General features: G+C 36.8%; 1 protein-coding gene across 2 annotated transcripts; it reads right to left on the bottom strand.

Moving 5' to 3' along the window:
• Positions 1 to 211: 211 nt before the first annotated feature.
• Positions 212 to 23821, bottom strand: LOC122828714 (pikachurin). 2 transcript variants are annotated; one of them, XM_044112523.1, is made up of 25 exons: positions 23208 to 23821; positions 17372 to 17481; positions 16328 to 16414; positions 15388 to 15414; positions 15150 to 15267; positions 14912 to 15047; positions 11544 to 11710; positions 9767 to 9879; positions 9339 to 9586; positions 8974 to 9161; positions 8248 to 8348; positions 8065 to 8165; positions 7824 to 7968; positions 6594 to 6783; positions 5939 to 6064; positions 5355 to 5598; positions 5171 to 5282; positions 4579 to 4695; positions 3086 to 3266; positions 2602 to 2625; positions 2335 to 2413; positions 2118 to 2261; positions 1540 to 1623; positions 1353 to 1456; positions 212 to 1247 (listed from the first exon to the last, which is right to left on the bottom strand). In XM_044112523.1, exons 1-25 carry the CDS (start codon positions 23311 to 23313, stop codon positions 1096 to 1098), a joined length of 3204 nt encoding a protein of 1067 aa, XP_043968458.1. In that variant the 5' UTR covers positions 23314 to 23821; the 3' UTR covers positions 212 to 1095. The 2 variants fall into 2 exon arrangements, with proteins under 2 accessions (XP_043968458.1, XP_043968459.1); XM_044112524.1 differs by lacking the exon at positions 2602 to 2625.

Below are 23821 nucleotides of genomic sequence, written 5' to 3'. Positions count from 1 at the left end.
GATCTATGCTGACACTTTAATACCAACACAATGTTTGGGGGATGCTAAAAGTAGTCCATACACTTATGATGCATTCCTGAGCCTGCAGAACCATCCTGTTCTGAATAATGTCTTAATGTGATTTTAATCTAGAGTAAAAGGAGACTTAAGACATATTTTTAAAACTTAATGTTATTTTACAGGGTAAAAAAAATGTTCAGAACCTGTACAAATGACAACAAGAAAACATATTTGTTTACTGGTGAACATGTGATAGACATGAAAGGAGTGTAAATGCTGGCATTTAATGGGGTTTGTGTCAGATGACAGCAATCCTGTCTCTCTTTTAACCAAAATTCCCCCCGTGTCAAGATCAGAATGTCATGTGACCGAAACTAAAAGATAAAACTGAATGATAAGTAATTTGGACAAGGACATAAAACTGCTACAGGCAAATTAACCCTTTGGTGTAAAAACTAAACATTTAGACTACACTAATATCACAAAATACTTTTCAAAATGTGTTCAACTAATGACAAAAAAACAAATATCACACGAAAGACACAAATATCCTGAAGAGCCAAAACCAAGATTATCTGGAACGAAGGTTCTCTCTGCTGGCTGCTCAAGTTCATGGTGAATGAAGTTCCTTTGGTGCTTTCAGCAATCAAAGATGGGATTACAGTAAAAAGAAAAAGAGTACAGATATGGTTGGTATTGTCCCATAAAAACAGTTTTTCGTCCTCTATTTACATTAGTTTTTGCAAAGAACATAATCCATGATTGTGATGTTTTTTTTCACATAGAGCACTTGTGCCTCTGCAGTCAGTTCTTCCTGCAACCTCAGATCAAAGCTTGTTAAACCAGAATATTTTTTTTCAAATTACAGAAAACTTTATTACTCTGCAAGTCAGAGAGATCATAAAAACATTCACGTGACGTGACAACACTTCTTACCAGAGTGACTTCGGTACATACCCTATGACGTATTTAAAAATACTAACAATTAAAAAAAACACTTTAGTTTTTACTGCTGTGGTTCTGACAAGTGAAATTCACGGTGACAATCCAGCTGAAAAGTGTGTGGAAACTCTCCCCTTATGTGAGAAAAATCCTCTATTTGGAGCAGGTATTAATGTTCTTGCCATCAGCTGCGTCCTCCACCAAAGCTAAGTGATAGTCAGTGGAAAGTGTAAAATGGGACACGCAGCCCACCAGTCCTCCCAGGTACTGCCTGTTTGTGTGAAGGGCGATCTCTTTCATGCCGCCTATGGTTAAAAAAATAACAAGATGAAGCAAACAAAAGACAGGGAAGCTATGAAAAGTACAGGAATCAAAAACGTAGTGATGCTGACAGGACATAAACCACCTACCAACATACAAGGGTCCATTTATATTGAGTTGTCTCATCTTGCCAGGTGACCTGCCTGTCTTTGCTCCGTAATCATCAACCGTCAGCTTCCCTGACTGGCCATCCCTGAAAGAGAGACAAACGTACATTCAAGCAAAAGCTTACATCTTTGTGAAAAGCAGCTGCAATGAGTTTCTCTTAGAACTTACCTGACAGCCTTGACTTTGTGCCACTTTCCATCACTAAACGTCCCGTTGACAACAATGTTAGCCATACCGCTGCCCAAGTTATAACTACAACAGAAATGTGTAGTGATTTAATAGCTGAGTTCATAGGTCATTTTCAAAGACCACTGTCCTTGACACTTTTAAGACAGTCAAATTGTTTTCAGTTTTGCTTCCTATCATTTCTGTTTGATTGGGATCAAACTTTTCTCTTCTGAGATACATCCTAAATACATCCTAGATACATCCTAAATTTCTCCACATTTGGATAGTTTACAGACAACTTATTTCAGTGGACATTTCAGTACTATACACCAACAAAAGTGTATAGTGGTGAATTACAAAGTACATGACACATGGATTTAAAAAATTGTTTTTTCAGTCTTTTTAACTCTGATACCCTACTTTAATAGGTGTGCAACCAGTTCTAACTTCAGCTGTCTCTTAATTAGTAAATAAATTCCAAGTGTTTAATCTAATCCTGCTGTAAATTTGGATTCTATCATATAAACAAAACATATAATTGGTTAATATATCAATTAAATTCTCAAGTATGGGGATACCTGAAAATCAGAGCCCCATCTTTAAGCCCCATGGAAATAAAGTCACTGTTGGGTCTCATTGGACTGTCTCCTCGCCAGAGTAATAAACCGTCCTTGGCTGTGCTCTTAAAATGCATGAAAAGGTTTGTCCTGGACCCAGACACCCTGAGATAAGAAAATAAAACTGAGAAGATGCAATACCTTTTAAATAGGTGCTTAAATTTATATTAATACCAACCTTTTCAGGATATCTCTGTTGTCATAGGTCAGATAGCTTCTGCCTATAAACTGGGGTATTTCTATGGCTTCAGTCACAGCTGCGCAGAGAGGGGAATGTAATAATTGCATATGAACGCAAGGTGGCAGTATCTGCGTGCAACAAGCTAAACTAGATGAGAAAATACTGCTCTGTCCACAATGGGAATTATTAAAAGGAGCAAATGTCTATATATTAAAAATGTAGTAATGCACTGTGTGCTTATTGAATTAGCAGAAAATGACTTACTGTTCAAACAGTAATTCCCACACTCTGTTCAATGAAAGCATTAAAAACAAAGAAGGAACAGACACATTTAATAAAATTGGTTTCCAATATTTTTGCTTAATCACTTTTAAGTCTAAATATCATTAATCTTGCAGATAAGAAAACTTTACCTCACAAAGTATTGTAGTTCTATTTGTGAATTTGAATACTGACTTTTTCTGCTTTTTGCTTTATTTTGTGCATTACATTTAATATTTACCAACTTGAGAATGTAATTTCTTTCAGGGATGTGATTAATATTTAAAGTCTGATGTTTTTATCACAAGTCAAACAACTATAATCTACCTCTCCTTCAGAAGAGCGGATGTTGTTTGAGAAAGTGTGTGCCTCATCTCGCGGACTTTTAACTATTCATGACTATTTATGGACTAAAAACATCCAAGCAACCACAGTGGAAAGAAGCAACTCGTTCATGGATTATACATTTTTCTTTTCTCCTTCTGACCTTTCTGGCAGTGCCTTCCATCATACCCTAGAGGGCAGTCACATTCATAGTCATCCCACTTTGGCCTGCAGGTCCCTCCGTTGGCACAAGGATTTTCCACACATGGATGTGCTGAGTTTGCAACATTTACACCGCCAGCCGAGCCAGCTGTGATTGGCATGGTGCGGTCATTGAGAATCAGCTGGGGAAATAGGAAAAAAAAAAAAAGAAAAAAGAAAACATGCGCGAGATTTTAAGAAAATGAAAGTTTAGAACATGTGAAAATTAAACCATTTTTTGCAGAGACCAGAAACATCACAGATGTAACTAGAAAATTCCTGAAGAAATTTAACTGGGGCCTGCCAAAGTGTGCCCGTCGGATTGGATCCAGCATTCTGATGCTAAGAATCTAGTATCAATGCTAAAGAAAGCTGCAATGTAATCAATAGCATGTGGAGAATCACAAGAATGTTAAGTAAGCCGGACATGCAACATTCAGTATGATAAAGCAAGTGTATTAGCTAAAATGAAGAAATATGCTAATGTAAGCATAAATACTTTCAGTAGCATGTGGGGTATCATTAGAATGTTTACTGTCATTTACTTACTCCATTAAGTATACTAAACATGGCTAATAAGTCTGAAAAATAAAAAATAGCTTATTTAAGCTAAAAGGCTAATGCTAATGAACTGCCTTGCGCAGTGACTGACTTGCTTCGCAAGTCAGTCACTGCTCTCCTTATGCATTGCTATGGGCAGGCCCCAATTATGCTGTAGAGTTGAAACTGGGAACTGAACACCCAGGCCTCTAACAGTAACTACTGCAAAAATGCAAACTGATCACTGATTTGTTATTCAATTCAGTTTTCTCATGCTTTATAAAACATACATTGTTTAACTTTACTGCACAGTTTCTGCCACACATTAGTTATAATCACATAATCCTATTTCTTATCTTGTGGTTTACTATATATCTATAGTGTCTTCTTCATATTTAGATGTTTGTTATGTAAACAAATCCACCCTACCTGTCTGTATCTTCTATCCTGATGTTATGAACCAGATGGCCTCACAGACACCTTAACAATTTGGATTCTATCTGTTGTTATCGATTCCCCCTCTCATATATTACTCTAAAAAACAGATCTATTCACTTGTTGGATTTTGTTGCTGCAAGTTCAGCCTTTTAGTCAGACATGTCATTGTGTTGCTCTTCCTCCACAATTCTTGCTTTTTCTCCAATTTCGTGTCAGGTGTCTGCTTCCAAATGTGGAGGAATTCAATTAGCAGTTCATCCCTGGAAGCTTTGCAGCCTCACCATTTTTACAATTTGCATTTCTGCGTAATGGTATGGTTGCCAAGGTAGAAAAATTAAAATTATATTGGAGAAATCTAGGTGAGTTATTTCATGCATATAGGACGCAATGACCCAAATGCTTCTACATAAAAAAGTTTTATATTTTCTCATCTTTACTCTTACCTGCTGATATTAGCTACTGAACAGATGCACTCACCTTCTGAATGATCCCAGTAAAGGGCTTCATTACACCTGCTGCCCTCTTGGTTTCTTCATAGTCTGGCACCCCACCGAGATAAAGAGGCGAACTGCAGTTGATCTGAGTGAAAGCTCCCTGAAAAGGAAATATAAGAGATTATTTTTGGGATTAAAGTGGATGGATGGATGGATGGATGGATGGATGGATGGATGGATGGATGGATGGATGGATGGATGGATGGATGGATGGATGGATGGATGGATGGATGGATGGTGAACAATCAGAAAATTAGATGATAAAAAGGAACATTAAAACTTGCATGTGTTTTTCAAAAGAACTCTAAAAGTCTCTAGTTTTGTGAAACATCTAAATTGTGCAGTTGAATTTAGCTTGAAATTATATAAATTAAATTAAACAAACATGAAATTGAGAATACTTTTTTTCCTTTTACTTTAGTTCAACCAGGAAGCTATTGATGACTGTCAGTAGTGAGTAAAAATGTCAATAGAAGTCACGCATTTAAAGATGGAAATCATGTTGTTTTGATTCTGTTACGAGTTCAAGTTAATAAAGCTACTGTTGAAACTTCCATGATGAGTTTGAGAAATACCTCAGCAATTCCCTCCATCGGTTTTTGGTTGTCCACTTGCAGGATCCCACTTTTAGCAGTTCGAGATACTCTCAACTCATGCCAGGAGTGCAGATTGATCTGCTCTTCACTCCTGCACCACAAATCACACACTTAGTCAGAAATCAGTAGCAGCAGGTGGCAGAGAAGGTGATCAGTGTGTTACCTTATAACAGCTTCTCCAGAGCCGCAGTCAAACCTGAACTCTAAATATCTGTCCACCAAGTTTATAGCAAGGAAGTCTCTGCTGCCTGCATCATCACTGTACAGCAGCACCCCGCTGGGCGCTGATGGCCAGAATGTCACCTCAAACTCCATGAAAGAGAGGTAACTCTGGGAGGACTGAGGCCACCGGATGACAGCGTACGAAAACACAGTTTCATTGAAGAGGGGAGAGGACAGAGAGAAACCTGAAGGAATGAACAAAGAACTTGAGAAAAGAAGAAGATGAGCAATAAACATAAGTAAGCATTAGCATTAGCATATGTTAAAAGTGAATGGCAGGAAGAATTTAGGTGGGAAAAGCAAAAATGTGGAAAACTGAATTGTGGCAAAACTCCTTTAACATGCAATTAATCGCTTTACAATCACGCTAATAGTAATAATCTTCTATCGAATTGAAGAGAGGCAATTCTCTTCAGCTGTCTCTAAAATGTAAAGTAATTACCACAAAAATAAAAGTGCTTAAAAGTTATCAGCGTAAATAATACCTGCGTATTCTTTATGGAAAGGGCAATGTTGTTAACTCACTCTCTTCACAAAGAGCTCCCTTGAAGCCGAGAGGACAGAGGCAAATGTAGCCGTCAGCACGGTTAGCAAAGCAGACTCCACCGTTGGCACAGCTAACCAAGTCACACACTCTGTCGCTGCACTCACCTTAATAAATAAGAACGAAAGGTTCATCTGCACATTTAACTCGGAAAAAAACAAATTTTTCTATTTCAGTGTGTTCAATACTGAAAATACAAGAATATATTTTTAACTTATATTTTCTGATCTATATGTTGCTTTATTTTACGTTTCATTTTAATAGAGGTTATTACATACAGTAAAACTTGAAAAATAAAAAAATAAAAAATAACTAAGTAATATAATCTATGTAGTTCAGTGTACAATTTTATTCTCAGCTTTGAGCTGTACAACAATATTTTTGTTGCTACTGGGGACATTTTGAAGCAAAAAATATACTTTTTTTGCTCAAAGGAACATTGTTGATATATAATACAGGGTTTTTAATGATGATGCCATTCATTTTTAAACAAAACCTTTGTTTTAGTATTTTTCTATATGAAGTTACTGTTTAATTACTGGATTTCTGCTCAGCTACTGGAAAAAAGACAAGTATATGAACCATGTTTTATATGAAGCATACAGAGAAAACACATGAAAGCCATCCATCCCTCACCTATATCAGCTCCGCTGAGAGCTTTGCCCAGTGGCCATGGCCTAATGTCGGTAGCCTTGTTGTTGATGGTCAGGCTCTGAATGCAGCCCACAAAGCCACGATTTGTGCCTGTCGCCCTGACCAGCCAGTAAGCACTAGGAGATCCACCCACATACAGCGGTGAGCGAAAAGTAATCTTAGTGTATTGACCCTGAAGGAACAAGATTGAAAAGAACAAAGTGTGCCTTGTCCTCTGTATCAGTAAAGACACGTTAATTTTGAAGGCAAATCATTTAATATTTTTCTAGCAATAAATGACTAATATGTTGCTTTTACATTTGATGGCAAAAATATGCTTCATTGGTGTGTTTCTGCCAGTAACACACTGATGTACATCGGCTCACAAATGTACAATATTTATAGCTTTTGGACCTTTTCTGACCATGTATATTCAGATAAGTATTGGTACTTTAGATGACAGACAAACACCAAGTTTTGTAATTATCAAGTGCATGGAAAAGAGGGCATGATTTTCAAAAAATATTTACAAATTAAAATCTAACACCTCTGGCTTGCATGAATATTTAATTAACAAAAGAGTGTGCAACAATTTGCTTCCATCAGGAAAAAGACTTAACATATGCAGCCAGAGTTAAAATGGAATGATTGAGACCAAACATATCTACATGTTAGAATGGCCCAGTCAAAGTCCAGACATAAATGTAACTGAAAGATCATTAGCACTATTTCTCTGCATAAGGTGCTCAAAGGAACCTTTCTGCAAGGAGTTTGCAAGTTCTCCTCTTTGCTCCTCTGTTCCTCTCACATTCAAAGACACGAGTGGTAGGTTAAACTGTCTCTACATCTCCCTGGGTTCGTTAGTGCATGGTTATCTGTCCACCGGGTCTCTTTATTGCTCTGTCATATACTGGTAATAGAAACCAGAACCCAATGACCAGGCATGGATGGTAGTTGTAATTTATTTTACATACTTATTGTCATTAAGGTCCAAGATTTCAAGAGAAAACTGTTATGAGGTCAAATGTGGAGAGAAAGCAGATACATATCTTCTTTTAAATGTGTTTTTCTAAAAGCTGTAAAAGCTACGTCACAATTATCTATGTTGGTCCATCACATAAAATACCAATAATATACGTTGAGGTTATTTGTACTTGAAAAATTGCCACACGGTATGAAAGCTAGACATTGCAATATCTTTTCTGATGTTTAACATTTAAGTGCTCTGGTTACCTGTGAGCGTCCAGATATGGGGTTGTCATTGTCCATACGGAGCCAACCGCTCATGCCATCTCTAAATATAGTGACGATGTGCCACTGGCCGAGAACAACAGGGCTCTCACTGATTATCTGGGCAGCTCCGGTGCCACAGTTGAACCTGAGGAGACAAATTATGCACATTATTTATTCTTGTTCCCATGAGTGATCAGAAAGATCAGAATAATGCAAAGTAATGCAAAGTGTGACTCCTTGCCTGTAGTGAAGTTTGCCTTGAACCAAAGCTAAGGACATAAAATCTCCACGGCCATTTTCATTCTCTCCACAGTAGAGCAACAAGCCGTCCTCAGAATCGGCCTATAGAAGAGAAATAACATGTTTCAAACATATTTCTTGACTCAGAGAAAATTAAGGTACAAAAAAACCCCAAATGTCTTACCTTAAACTCTAATGTGATTTGAAAGGTCTGGTATGAATTTTTCAGGGGTTCAAAGGTCATGTGAGAGTAGCCATGGAACCTGGGAAAGTTTACTGTCAAAGCTGAAGAAGAACGATGATGAAATTTGTAAAAATGGGTGGAAGATGAAAGAAAAACAACTCGAAATGATTATAATCATAGGGCAAGATGGCATAGCAAGAGCTCACTACTGGTTCTTTTAAATCTTATTTTACATATTTAGGTATAAAATGAAGACATGTAGAGTTAAACTTAGATATTTGAGCATACTGTGCGTTGACTTTGTTGTCTTTAAGCCATTCTGTAATCAATTTGGTGGCATAATTAAGTCAATTGCCAGTTTGGAAGATCCTCTTATGCTTTAAAGTTCTGTCTCATGTCTTGAAATGTTGCTTCAATATGTCTATGTGTATTCTTTCTCCATAATGTCATTTATTTTTTGAAGTGCGCCAGTCACTTCTACTGCAAAAGACTTCTGCGCATGATGCCACCACCTCTGTTAACAAATCCAAATAATTTTGTTCTTCCTACCTAACTTAAAACAGAAAAGGGTTACTTCTGTTTGTTGTCAGATAGTGAGATAAATGGTCATGTCTTTTGCTACATTGTATGTAAATGCCTGGGTTCAATATTCCTTAAACCAACAGTTAAGTAAAGATTTCTTCCTCCTATAGATAGTTCAAATGTAGGAATGTTTCACTTTCTTACCCTCAGAGCAAGAGTCTCCTCCATGCCCCAGGTTACAGTGGCAGCGTGAACCTCCGCTCTCGTAATCAGTGAGGCAGAAACTGTCCGGCGGACACACAGTGTCACCACAAGTCATGTCGTAGACGCGAGGTATCTCTCCCTGCCAGGGAGAGATGGCACGGATGGAAGTGGTGGTGGCCAAAGGTGGGCTGATGTCAATTCAAAAATGAGAAAGAAGACAAAGCATGGTTACTCTGTACTAAAAGAATAAAGTTGCTTTATTTCCAGTTTTTAGGGCATTTCTCCATAATGAATTGTAAAAATGTTTCCCTGTTGTTGTTTCAAATACGGGCTTCAAGTAATGCACTTTATTTGAACCCACTTACCTGGTAGTGGTGGGTGGAGCAGTAGTGGTTGTGTTGGTAGTACCGCTACGCTCTGAAGGGACTGTAAAAACCAGATCTGTGAAGACTGCGAATATGGACGAGGGGGTCACATCAACTGGTTGATCGGTGACATTTGAAGGAACTTTGCTGTTCATGTGGTAAACAACATTTCGTCCAGACGGCGGACCAGGATGTGAACGGAGTTGGGACTTTCCGTTGTTCTCACTGATACCTGGGAATGGCTTCAACTGGGGAATAAACGAGTTAAAAATATAACAAGACGTCAAACTTTGCAGGTTTAGTCAGACGTCTTTCTCCAACTTTTCAGTATTTTCAAATAAATTGTGCTTTCTTGGGACTTATTTTGGATTTTAAAAAGAATTAATTAAAAATTAATTGGATTTGAATTACTAATACATAACACCTACCTCTTCAATAAAGACATCATAATCTGAATCATCAATGTCAAATCCATCTTCATCTTTATACCTGGAATCAGTGTTATAGCGTCCCGCATCCCCACTGCCCATGTCTACTGAACCTGTCACAAAAATGAGGCATAGAAAATAATGACAAGAGTATTATATTTCAAAGGCGAACAATAGAAACATAAACCAAAAGAGAGAAACCAAAAAGCATGTACATTTACTTTTCTTGAGGCAATTACCACAACCGGTGTTAAAGTTTTCCTCCGACACTCAGCTCTTCAAAAGAAATACACTGCTGCCCCCATGCTGCTCAAATTCTTCATTTATCTTAATTATTAGTGTTCTATGAATTTATCCTGAATGGTAAACAGTTTTCAGTGCATACATTAATTAAGGGCAGTGTACAGTTTAATGGAAAAGTCTTTTATTCATTAACTACAAAGGCTGATTTATGTAAATCAGCCTTTAGAGAGGAATGGATGTGGAGATTGAGTTGCTAATTGGTCAAATTACATTAAAACATGAAAAAGCAAGTGAGATATACAGTTGTGCAGCAGTTAAGCTGTTGTATAATCCTGTTTACACTGTTGCACTGTTTTTCTGGCTAAAACAGACAACTTCCCACAAAGAGCACCAAGAAAAGTCAGTCACTCCGTCCCACCCCTGCTGCGCCCTCCAGCCATGGCCCACTGTGCGTGTGTTCGCATTTCTATTAACGTGAACCACAGTGAAGGGGTCTAGCATCACACACTTAATCCTGTCTGATGAGACAGGGACATAACCCGCTTTCATCCCCTGCTGAGAAACAATGCTTCTGTATTGCTTAGTTTGAGTCAGTGTGTTTCTCTTTGACGCTCTAAATGGCTCATTTTGTCCCGTTTTATGTAGCTTTCATCTTTATTCCCTCCGTTTGTGCATTCAATTTTGTCATGAGTTTTTGACAACAGTTAACTCAGCTTACTGTTTGCAGAGTAGTTAGTTAGAAAAGCCAATTGTTGCCTTCTGCAGCCACAAAATAGTAAGTACACTTTTCCACATCACACCAAACATGTGATCAACAACTGGATGTTACTACTGACAGAAAAGACGAAGAAGATGACAGGAAGTGACAGGAGAATGACGGCGCAGAATGTTTTTTGATGACTTCTCACGTGGACAAACTTATTCCACGTGTGAATTTAATTGCGTTTGTTATTTAATGGAAACACCGCCGTTGTGAAAATGTGTTTTATCGACATTAGTGGAATATCAACAAATTTTTGAAACATAAATGCAAACATATTACAGACATATTAAGCAAGTAGGCTGCTATTACTGGGTTTTTTGCTTCAGAACTGGAAACAAAGTCAGACACATTTCACCTGGACAAATGAGAAACATGTTATTAAACTTTAGCTTTAATAACATAAAACTACATAATTTTTAAAGTTTAATCAGTAATACTTTTATAACAAATTTATGTCACATCATAATTTCTTGGTTACTGTCAAGTTGGCATAACAAAGACATTTTGAATAATGTCAACTTTGTATTAAAAGTGTCATGATTTACCAAATGACACTTTATGACAACAGTCATAAATATTCATGAAGACTTACTCATATTCATGTCAGGTGTTATGTCATGTTTATGACGGTGTTATGACAGTCTTATTCACAACCTGTCAAATAAAGTGTTACTGAAAACTGAGAAGCTTCAAAATGTTGTTAAAACATACTGATGCAGAAGCTGGTAGAGAATGAAGTACTTCAGCTACTACAGTGACATCTGGACTCACCGAGAGTTCGCACAGGGTTGTTGATGTGGCTGGGTGGGCTTACACCGTGTATGTTGACGGCTCTTACAACAAACTGGTACTCGGTTTCTGGTATCAGTCCTTTTAAAACCATGGAGCTGGTCTCAATGGGCTCCCGTATATAAGTCCACTCTGTGTCCATTTCTGGCCTAGCACAGAAGTAAAGAACGTTACATAGAAATAAGAGAGAACATAAGAAAAAACATATAGTACTGAATTTAATACTTTACCTTTCCATTCATTGTTGCATTTGATTTTTCAATATTCAACACATTTTATGTTATATTTTAATTTTTTATTCTATGGACTGTAATACTCTATATTTTATTTGCAGTTTTTCTAATTTTCATTCTGGCACACCTGATTTTTTCCAGTTTGGAACAATAAAATTATTTTCTATTCTATTGTCTTCTTATTTATGAATAGATTTAATTCAAAAGAAAATAAAGAAAGAAAAAAATCAGTATTTTTTGTTTTTATTTGTTGTCTGACTAAAAAAATGATTGAGAAAAAAAGTATTTAATATAATTCACTTTTATTCCATTACTAAAATGAAATTGACCTCAGAGCTGGAGTAGTTTCAATTCAATTCATCATGGTAACAAAAATTGCAGGAAATTATCTGCATGAATAAATAAATAGCTTTTTATTGTTTCTTCATCTTCAGCGATAGCAAAACACTCAAGGCATCTCTTGAGCTGGGAGATGTAGAGAAGGATTTGCATCTGAGATGACCCTTCTGAGTGAATACCAGCACATGCAAACCCAGACAGAGACACACATTCATGTCTGACTGTCACAGTGAAAGACTGTCTCTTTCTCTTTCTTTGTTTCTTTGCAGTCACACAATCAAAAGCCATAAGTTCTCCATTACAAACATCAGCACTGCAGTTTCACAGCACGTTTAACACCTTCACAGCCCTTTTTTCACCTGTGATATTTGACCAAAAACACATTTTTTAAGTATATAAAACAACACATTGCTCATCTACGGGTTGGGCTATCATCAAAGAGACCCGAGTTACTCATTTGTGACCTCAGCGTCTCTACAGACAGTCTAGACATAGGAGCCTCTTTGTAGTGTGTGTGTGTGTGCTAACAGAAAGAAAAAGAAATTCATTCTTCCTCATGTCCCCACTGACTCTTGTGTCAAAACACAAGTGGTTACACTGAACAGACCAGTAGAGATGCATACAAAAGAGAGCTGTATATCCAGAGTCATGCGTTTGAAGAACATGTCAGGTTTCCAGCCATTAATACACACTTATAGCTAATTTAAAAAAATTGCTTCCATTGTTTACAAGAATGCACCATTAAATATATTTGACATTTTAAGGGACCACCCACTTAATTTCACTTACTCTTTACCCTTTCTCAGTTATGCTTTGGATTCAAGTTTGAGCAAATCAATTTTAAAGATGTAAAAATTTAATGCCACTTTCACCAGATGCTTGTTTGTGTCACATGTATCTGCACAATAAAGATAACTGCAGGTAGATTTTAAAGTACCTCCAGAAAGTATTTACAATGCTTCACTTTTTCCACATTTTGTTATGTTTATTCCAAATTGCTTTAATCAATTTCTTCAAAATTCTACAAATACCAAATTATGACAATGTGGGGAACAGGTTTAGAGTGTTTTATAAATTTACAGAAAATAGAAAAAACAAGAAATCAGATTTACACATCTATTGGTTGCAGTGGTACGGCCTTAGTGTGATTTCTTGGTTTTCTATTCTTAATAGATTTGAAGAACACTTTTTTACCCCCACATTGCTATAATGGGATATATGTGTGTAGAATTTCGAGGAAAGATATTAATTTAATACAATTTGGAATGAGACTTTAACTTAAAGTGGGAAAGAAATTAAGTGTTATGAATACTTTCCAGTTGCCCTGTAACAAAGGTCGTTTTGTAAAACGCACTTATTCGCGTCTTGTCCAAGGCTTGGATTAAAAGAATCTTACAGTGGATCAAGGGCTAATACGTGATTAGCAGTCTTAGCTTTACATTACTAGACTCATAAAGCAGAGGCCATTGCAAGCCCCATTTACCAACAATAAGACTAAGTAATAAAACTTACAACATGAACAACTAAAACACTCGTTGTCTAACAAAGATTTGTTGGCCGTTTGAGCCAAAAAAGGGAGACTTTTGGACGTCCATCGATAACGTCAGACATCTATGTGGTGAGTCATTGCTCTGATGGATCTCACTCCACCACAACAGATTATTTACAATGCAGTGGGCTGAAGGACAGTCTGCACACTCACAGCCTTATTGTGTGTGCAGTGGGAGCTAAGGGAAAACAACATTTGTGAGGTTTATGAGATGAAGAAGGAACTCATGGTGACAACATGAATGCTGACAGAAGAAGAGAATCAAATGATAAGCAATATTTTTTTTTGCCACATTAACTGGGTATAGAGGAGCTAATGATAGAAGTGCTATCATTAGCTGAAATACATGCTTAACATAATCACTTGAACTTTGCATTCAGAGTGATGTTATCATGGAGAACTGCTGATTGGAGAAGGCACAACATCTCGTGAGAATTGTTCTCTAATATTAAAAGTGTCTTTATCCATTTTTGTTGTTTTTCCTTGACAGAATCCAACTAGAGAGCTCTTCTACCTCAAAGAAATTCAAGATTCTTGCAGCTAATTTAAACTCCATTCCAGCTAAACATTTCCACACAGTTTGGAGTGGTGTGTAAATCACCATACAAACTGAGATTAACACTGTATTGTTCTGTTTCCAATGTTTTTTGGGGGTTTTTGTATTCTGAAGTCTGTGTTCCTGGATTGATGTAACACCCTGCATGATGAAGAGCAACTGTTTTTTTTTTTTTTATTAAGGTATAGATTAAGACAATTATTGGAAGATACAATTAGAAACTTCTTGAGCAGCATCTTGATGCAAAAAAGTGTTTGAATATAAAATCTGTCAGTCATGTCGCGTTTTGAAACTTTTTACAAATCCTTGTGCAAGATAGCAAAATGTTGCAATGAATTCAATAAACGTAATGCACCTTTCAAGGAGCAGGTTTTTACAAGGTAGCTCTTTGAACAGTCCACTTTTATCCAGAGACAGGACTGCTCAAAAAATGAGAAAATAAAGACATTTTTTCCCTTCGTTTCTGTAAAATCCACAGCCAGAAAAGGTGTTCACAAAGTAATGTTTTTATTTCTGTTCTGTCAAGACTTTTTCTGTATTTCATCCATACATAGAGGAAAGTGTTCATACTGAGAAAGATGACTTCTCCTTGTCTGTGTGCAAAGATGTCTTTAATGTGTCTGAAATTTTGATCAACTGTATTTTTGCAAATGTTGAATGAGTCATGACTGACCTAATGTAAGCCACCAGAAAGTGAAGAACAGGGGAGCTTCCTTGACTCTCTCCTTCCTGCCACGATAAAGCCAACTCTGTGTCCGATACAGCCATGACGATTGGTTGAGTAGGAGGTGATGGAGGCATGCACATCTCTATAGGCAAAAAAAAGCAAATTAAATTTAGTTTATTCATAATTTAGGCTACTACATTGGAAACTATTAAAATGCCAATTTCTTCCACTCACATATTCTTACCATGTGAAGCAGTACTGATGTCTCTGGGCATGCTGGGTCGACCCTCCCCGGCCCAACCGTATGCTCCAACACTAACTCTGTACTTAGAGTTCATCTTCAGGTTGCCGATGTTGACATCCTACAGAGCACATTCACAAAAAATATCGGATATATTATTGAAAGACAGTGAAATCAGGTTAAAGGAGTTGTAAGATAAAAATGTTAGGGGAGAGGAACAAATGGGCTCAATTTTACTTACAAAGCTGGCTTGTCCATCAAATTGCCCCTGTTAGAAAACACAGATTTATTCAATGATATTAAAACATACTGTAACTAAAATATGACACAAAAATAAGATGTACTGCTCAGTGGCTTTTAAAGGTTTGGCCAAACAGATAATAATATTAATAGTCAGACTAATCAAAGGTTGATAATTAACTATCAGATTTAACTTATCACCATCTAAAGATAACAAATATAATGTGATTTCTCATTTTTGTTTTGTTACAGGTTATGCCTATTGCTTAGGTGTGTATGTGACTGTATGCTTGGACCTAAACTACTTCCAGGTTTGGATGTTTGTTTTGAGTTGTTGTTCTGCTAAAAGATGAACCTCTGCCCCAGTCTCAAGTTTTTTTTCTACTCTAAAAGGTTTTCTTTCAGCATTATATATTTAGAAGCACTGCCTTGTATTTAACACCAGACCAACAGTATTTCATTACAGAGATGGTGTGTGTAGCAGAAAGTGTGTCGTCCAGTCTTTATGTTCGTGAAGGCAAGACTTTCGGAGAGCAAAACCGAAAGTTTTCCGCTCATCTGATTTTACGTCCTGAATCGCCGATATCTGCAGGTGATCATGAACTTATTAAATCCTTCTATGTTTAATTCCCTTCTTTGCCATTCTCATCAGTTTAAGACTCCAACTATATTTTTCTTTCCCTTCGCAGTCATGCACTACTGTGTGCATGACTATAAAATACTCTGAAGGTTGTAGCTGTGACTTCACAAAATATGAAAACTTTTAAGAGATTCTACCCACTTTTGCGTGTCCTTTTTGACTATCCAAAACTGCTGTGTTTATGCTTGTTACAATTAAAAAAACATTTATTTATTCCAATGCAAAACCAGGGGGGAAAGAGCTGAATAGGACTCCAGCTTTTTTAATGCCAGATAACAAATACCTCTATGGGTATACTCACAGTGGTTAGCATGTCCAAACTTAGCGGAACCTCCATGATGGATGTCGTACTAAATGGGCGGCCATTTTTCATCTCTGTGTAAAAGACCTGAGTAGTACACATATAGATAAAAATTACTATTATTTAGTTTTTGCAGAATTAGGACAGAACAGCAACAATTTATTTATGGCCAACCCAAAGAGTGTAGTAAAAAGAAACAGGACTTTTATTGAACTTACAAAGCAACACACTTGCTTCTCTGTAAGTTCTTGGGAAGCCAGTGTCCTGACTAATCCTCTTAGTGCAGACATATGGCCCAAGACGGAGCCCCCACAGTTACACTTATCCACAATTTCTTAATGGTTGATTCAAGGAAGGAAGAAAGAAACTTCTGGTGTGTTATGTAAGGCTCAAACACATGGCCAGGGTTGAGAGGGTGCATCATAGAAAAGAAACCGTGCAACGAACATTAAATGTACACTTTACATTCTCTTTCTGACTATAGTACAAAATATGCACGATGTAGGTTTAAAAAAGATTTAAAAAAAGATAATCCTACTTATGCATTTATGTTTATGTAGTATGTATTTTATTAGACCTCACCTTCCAGAGCAATATTGCACCTAAAAAATAACAATATACATTTGGCAACGAAAGGGTTCCATTCAAACTCATGGAAGATAAAAATAACTTGTCCTTTTTCCTCATGGCCATCTTCCTGGACACATGGTTTTATGGGCACTTTAGAGCGCAGAGAAGAGAATCTCAGCCATGCAGGAAGAAATGAACAGGCACTCAAGAAAAAAACTGTGGAAATTTGATTTATTTTCCATCTCGAAAACCTTTGTGAGATCTCAAAAGGTGTTTCTGCTGTTTTTGTATGTTTTTTTGAAGATGCTCTATTCAGTAGAAGGACCTTCAAAATGAGACCACCAAAGGACGGCAGATAGATAAAAGCAATCAGAAATCATTTCTAAATGATCACTGCACACATTAAGTATTTAAAATGTGGACAGTTAACAAATTGTTGCATTAAACGTTTGTGTAGAATCTGTTTGCACTTACCTTGTATCCAGTGATTGTGCTGACATGTCTGCGGGGCATTTTCCATCGCACACTGAAGGCGCTACAATTGAGAGTCTCCAGCTGGATGTCTAATGGAGGACTCAGACGATCTGGTTTGTACAAACATAAACATGGACATAATCAGTGAGGAAAACAACAAGACACAGCTGGGGAGAGTACATGGGTTACTGGGACAAGGCTTTCAAGAACTGTTGAGGACACATTCTGACTGACGAACAGTTAATTTTATTTATTTATGTGTTTTCAAATGGATTTCTAAAGGAATTATTTCTAATGAAAGCTAAACTGCTTGAAACACAAGTTTAACAATATTCTTCTCTTTGTACGTTTATAAAGGTGATTCTAAAATGACTGTGAGAGGGGTAAAAATAGAATTGCATAAGAACCATAGCCTTTAAAGACTGTAAGCTAAGACACAATTATTTTTGACATTTTGCCTTTGCAAAACCTAAAGAAACCTTTTCTTTTATGGAGTTAGATTCTCTGCCTGAAAAATGCTTTCGACTTTTTTTATAAATTGGGAATGATAATCAGTTATAAAGATAGAGAATGAGTTTGATGAAGCTGAGGTAAAAGAGGATAGAGATATAAAAGTTTATGTTTAAGGTTTTAACTCACTTTTACATCGGAGGATAAGAATAAAGGTCTTGAAACAGATGATGGTATTGGAGGCTTTGCAAGAATCAAAGGCTGCTTGGTGAGGGAATAACATTATAACATGATGCAACTGAAAAAGTCTATTTTACATAATATTGTCCCTTTAACTAAAGTTAAATTAAATTTGTTTCATCCAAGATACATTTAATTCCTGAGAAACAAAGGAAAAAATAAATCTCCCCTCTTTTTATGTAAGTGAGATAATTTAATTGATAGAAAATAATTAATAATTTTGATTGATTTTTGACAGATTATTTGGGTGATTATCAGTGGGAGACTGGTCTTAGAAAATTCCAGTTGTTTGCTGCTTTTATTCCTTGTTATTTTTTGTTTGTTTTTTGTTTTTTTCTGGTAGCCTTATCTGCAGCTCTTGAGTAAACTTCAAGTCCTTTAGAAAAAAATAACTTATCTCAAGAGACTGGTTGGGAAAATGCATACTGGTTTTTATTAAGCAATCGTTCAAGCTTGTTGAAAAATTAAGCACATAATTAACATTTTAAGAACATGTGGGAACACTGAATTTTAATAAGCTGGATAATATGGTCATGCTTGTTGCTTTATCTTTGAAAGGTTGGAGGGATGACCTGAAGAATTGGACTCTAACCAGCCACTAGTGGTCTTTTTTTTTCAGTATGCAGGCAGGAAACAGGCAGCGAGAGAAGGGGGGGAAGACATGCAGCAAATATCCTGAGGTCAGGAATCAAACCCCGGGCAGCTGCGTTGAGCGCTAATAGCCTCTGTTCTACCTCTACGCCAGATGACACCCCCGTACCAACATATTTATTTCCCCTGCTAACTACACAGTTACAAACAAGACCATAGGTAAAAACATAATATAATACGGTATTGATTTGGTGCTTTTTGTGCTTTTAAATTGCTGAGAACTCAAGAGTTGTGTAGCTAAATATTTTTAAATTGGTCATTTTCTGTTGCAGACTGCGACTGCTGTTAGAATGGAAACACCTGGATGTCATGCACTAACGCATTATCAGCGATCATAAATGGACATCACCTGCACCATGTTAGTCATTATTCTAAAACCTAAAGTCAAAACAGTGTTCGCTTGATTTCTCATCCGTTTACAATCATCGGAAAACAACCAACCAATTTAAGAAACGCTGACCAGCTGAAACTACAGGCTAAGCATCATCTATTTAAATGTGTACACGTAGTCATAGCCTGACACATCCAAATATATTCATAGATGTAACTTAAAATATCTACTAACATGTTTTAGATGTTAGTGTAAACGAGTACTTTATTTGGGACCTGCAACTCCAAAGACCTGATTATCTCTGTGGACCAGCCTAAACCTTGGAACAGCCAAAAAGAAGCAATTATTAGATCTAAGGGATTCAAAGGGCACATATGAATGCAAGAGGGCAGACAAATACCCTGGAGCGAGTAATTTCAGTGCCTCATAGGTCAATGATAAAACTTTAAAGGTAATTATAAAGTGAAGAGTAAACCAGTGGAGAGAAGCAAGACCAGCTTGTTCAAGTTTTAGTGTCAGGTCAAAGGACAAGCTGCAGTCATGCAAGGCAGACCTAACTAACACCAATGTATAAAAGAGTTAATATATCTGTTGGGATGTAATAAAAGCATGGATGGCCTGTTCAAAGTGTTTAAAAGATAAAAATGTTTTCACTATAGATAAAAGCAATAGTTTAATGTGAATCACAAATCATCTCCAGATATTAGCGTCCCAATCACTTAACGAGGATTGGTAGTTCCATCAGGTGAACTCTGTATATTTCTGTTTCCCCAAACACAGACAGAAGAAAGGTCAAATCAGTCAAGATTTCACAGATTTTGATTTTGTTTATTAATCAGCACATGCTACATCTAGCGATACTCTGCGAGGCTTGAGACTTGCCCTCCTGTCTTATCAAGAAGATAATCTCAGAATCACCGCTGGTCTGTGTTTGCCAAGTGCCCTTCTAAATCCTTTGAGGCCACTGTCCACTTCAAACATGATAGAGACAGTTGAATGAATATTTTTCTGGTCTCTCATCCTGTCAACCTGATCTGTGGCTTTATTCTCAGTGTTTTTTCCCCGATTAAATATTGCCTATAGAATTGAGGTTTTTCAGACTCAAATTAACCAGAAGTAATTAAAAATTATTTCAATACAAATTCCATTTTAATTCTCATGCTAAATGTTTTTTAAATTTAAAATTAAATTTAAAAATGTAAGAAAATTTATTTAGATGTCAGGATTGATCCTCAAATTTATGAACAAGTGATAAATACTTTTGAATATTTTACAATTTAATCAAACTTCTTTCTGTTTCTTTTTTAATATCATGTTTAAGAAACAGGGTAAATCAAAAAATCAGTTGGTATTGTTAAATAAATTATACGTAGGTCACATGTCTAAATTCTACCTTTGTCCCAAACACAGCAGAATAAACCCCATAAAAAAAATTAAGCTCATCCAGATTGAGCTAGAGAGTGACAGAGGACTGTTTTGGTTTTCCTTTTCTTCAGGAGCATGGACATGGATGGACAGACAGATGGACGGATGGATGGATTATTTATTCACATTCATAAATCTTGATGTCAGCAAAAACTAAACCTTCTAAATGTCTTGTTCCTGTCTGACTAGATTCTGTATCACATATAATTTTTATTGTTTGATAAAAACAAATTCATAAACAGCAATTTTATTCGGTATGAGGATGTAACCAAAGAGTAGGTTATTTTGGAAATGAAAAAAATTTGATTCTCTGTCAATTATTAATCTGGCAAACTCAGCTCTCAATACAGCTTTTATGTTTGCAACAGTAATCTTATACTAAAAACAAAGCTGCAGTGTAAATAATTTGCTTCCATATCTCCACCTTAATATTTACATTGAAAAGATTTACTTCCCAGATTTATGTCCCCCAAAAGAAAAGGATCAGTGAGCTGCATGCAGCTGTCTTCCTTTAAAGAACAAAATGGGACGAGTTTGAAGGTATGAAAACAAAACGCTGTGTTTTAAACAATAGTAGCTGTTTTTATCTTTATTAAATTTTAATTGTGTTTCACCAAACAAAAGTTCTAGTGCGAGAAGTGGTTGTGGAGGGTTCATTAAAATGCATGGCTCTCTTATCAACTTCATAACGCTAGATATGCATAACAATAAGAGTAAAAAAAAGCGAAGCTTCTGAATTATTCCATCAATAATTTAACTGTCTATTCAAACGGGGGAATGAAGCTGTCAAGGAATTAAAAAGAAAGACCACCTCAGGGGGGGAGCTTCATTCAATTTTAACCTGAAACCACCAGCTTTTTTGTCAAAGGCTGATGTGATGCATGTGGACACTGAGCCCTGCTGACATTCCACCCTCCATGAAAATAAGCTCTGAGAGACATCAAGACAGAAAAAAAACAACAAGTACAAATGTCACAGGCAGTCATAAATGCAGAGCTACATCAGCCCTTGTGCATGTTTGGCAGTCTAAGCTGTGACTCGGGAACTGTGCAGACAGGCAGACGTAAACGTCAACCCACATTGGCCTGAGGGCTCTGAGAGTGAAAAAAAGTCAGTGGTCAGGGGGAATGACAGAGAGGGAAAGAGGAAATGATGGAAAGAAAAGTAAAGGAAGTGAGACAAAGAAACAAAGAAGAAACGGATACAAAGAGGGTGTGAGTGAAGAGGAATGTAAGGATTTCAGCCAAGATGTACACAGTAGTGTAAAAAATGGACAGAAGAAAGCTTAGCATTGACCTTTAACTAAAACTTATCTACTTATCTTTAGATCTTTATCTTTAAAAGCAGTTATACTATTTCTTGCGAAAATCTTTGCAAAATAGTGAACTAGAAGTTGAACTATATACACTAAAAATCTAGCAATGTAGAGATCAGACAACATGGTGTTGAGAAAAAATTCACTTAACTCAAGAGCTTGGCTGAAATGAAAAAAAAATACATTTATTTGTTACTTAATACCGCATTGAGTAGGCGAAGCCTGCTTGGTGCCGATGATAGGAAGATTTAACATTGTTTAATTCACAAGCCGTCTTGTGACTTCTTTTCTTTTAGCAGTTGTGTCCGACTTTTAGCTGTTTGTTCACTAAGGGAATTTGTAAAAAATAAATTGTGAGAAGCTGCAGCGTAGCAAGCGATAGCGGGGCAACATTCATGCTTGTTCCTGCAGTGAAACCCACATGTGATGCTGCTCCAGGGAGTTCACTGAAACAGCTCTCAGTTTGTTTTGTGGATTAAATTCTGTTTTGAGTCTGATCTTCATCAAGTATAAGCAGTGATTGGGTTGTAGTTAGACCGAGGGCTTCTGATTGATTCCCTAATAATATTTCACCTCTTCACCCCTTTGATCTTTCTCATCTTAAAATTACGATCATTGTTTACCTGAATAATAAATACACAGATGCTCCCTCTAAAGAACTGTCTTTGGCAGACCAGGTACTGTTCTCTGGTTAAAAATCTTTATTCTGCAACATTTTTTGCATATTATAACTAAGAATAGTGGCTGTTTATGTTTTTACAGCTGATAAATAGTTTTTCTTTCTCTGAAATCCATTCTTGATTGCAAGCAAAAGAAACACATTTCTAAATATCTACTTCATTGTTTCCATCACGTTTCCCAGTATTTTTGTGAATGGACTTTTATTCTTCGATTTTAAATCAAAAAGCTGAAACACAAAACCAGAAAAAAAACAAAACAGTTTATCAGTCTCCATAGAAATGGTTGCATTTAAATTTCTTCTCAGTAAACTGGACTGAAAAACAACATAAGTTATGAAAAAAATAACACATTAAAATAACAATGGCATAGCTGTAGCTACTTAATTTTGCTAAAAATGCAGTTTTGTTCTGTGGAAGGAAAGGGGCTTTGTTTAGAATAGAGAATGTACCAAGTTGTGTTTTGCTGTCTTTGAACACACATAAAAAGATTTAAAGATTAACAAACTGTTTTGATTTATATATTGTGATTTTTTTTTTTCCTAAACAGTGGTCCTTCGGTTTTCTGTGATATCATGAATAAAAGGTGAAAACATTTAAAAATACAGACAGTGGCACAAAGAAAAAGTCCATTCTCAGCTATCCTCCTCACGTTGCCATGCATGCTACAAGTTTATTTTATTGTTATGCTCATTGGGATAACATTTCATGTTCCCAGTCCAACTAGTCTGTAGAAGCTGAACTCACCACTTCTCCGCGCATTTGATCTTCTGGCACCAAAGCAAACGCTGGCAGAGCAGATAGCAAAGAAAAGTAAACATAGCAGACGCTTCTCTTTCCATGTAAGATCCATAATTTCACTTGGTCAAATCCACATTTTATGACATATCCAAAGGCGCAACTTTATCAATAAGTAGATGCTCAGCTGGAGGGGAAGCTGTTTCAAATGAAAGCTCGTCTCTCTTCAAAATTTGGAGACAAACGCCCTCCAAAGACGCACGGGATCTATCCGTGGGGGAAAGGGCAGCTACGCTTTGACACTGATAAGATTACAGTCTGCAAAAGATCAGTGGGGTGGGTCATGAACGGACGCGCAGCCTAGTGACCGAGCCCCGGAGATGCGCTCTGACAGACGATGGACGACAATCCCGCCGCTAATTCGTCCTCACAAACACCGATGAATGGTGGCCACGGTCATTTTTACGCATGATCGATGTCGTGCCACGCTCCGATTCGCCTCTTAGACAGCAGATGAGCCTCACAACCAAGTGCAAGGAACGTGGGGCCATTTAGAGCTAAGAGGATAATAAGCGTCTAATCCGCGCACTGGACACAGATGGAGAGCATGTCTTGGCGCAGAA

The sequence above is a fragment of the Gambusia affinis genome, linkage group LG03 (genome assembly GCF_019740435.1).
Source record: "Gambusia affinis linkage group LG03, SWU_Gaff_1.0, whole genome shotgun sequence".
NCBI lineage: Eukaryota > Metazoa > Chordata > Actinopteri > Cyprinodontiformes > Poeciliidae > Gambusia > Gambusia affinis.
This window is presented reverse-complemented; position numbering and strand designations above follow the sequence as displayed.

Bases quoted from the DNA above. Each gene is read 5' to 3' on its own strand.
- LOC122828714 (XM_044112523.1), bottom strand. From the start codon at position 23,313: ATGGATCTTACATGGAAAGAGAAGCGTCTGCTATGTTTACTTTTCTTT. The intron at 15,048-15,149 runs GTAAGAATATGT...TTTTGCCTATAG, and splicing joins CATCAGTACTGCTTCACATG to AGATGTGCATGCCTCCATCA. The intron at 1,624-2,117 runs GTATCCCCATAC...TTTCTGTTGTAG, and splicing joins GATGGGGCTCTGATTTTCAG to TTATAACTTGGGCAGCGGTA.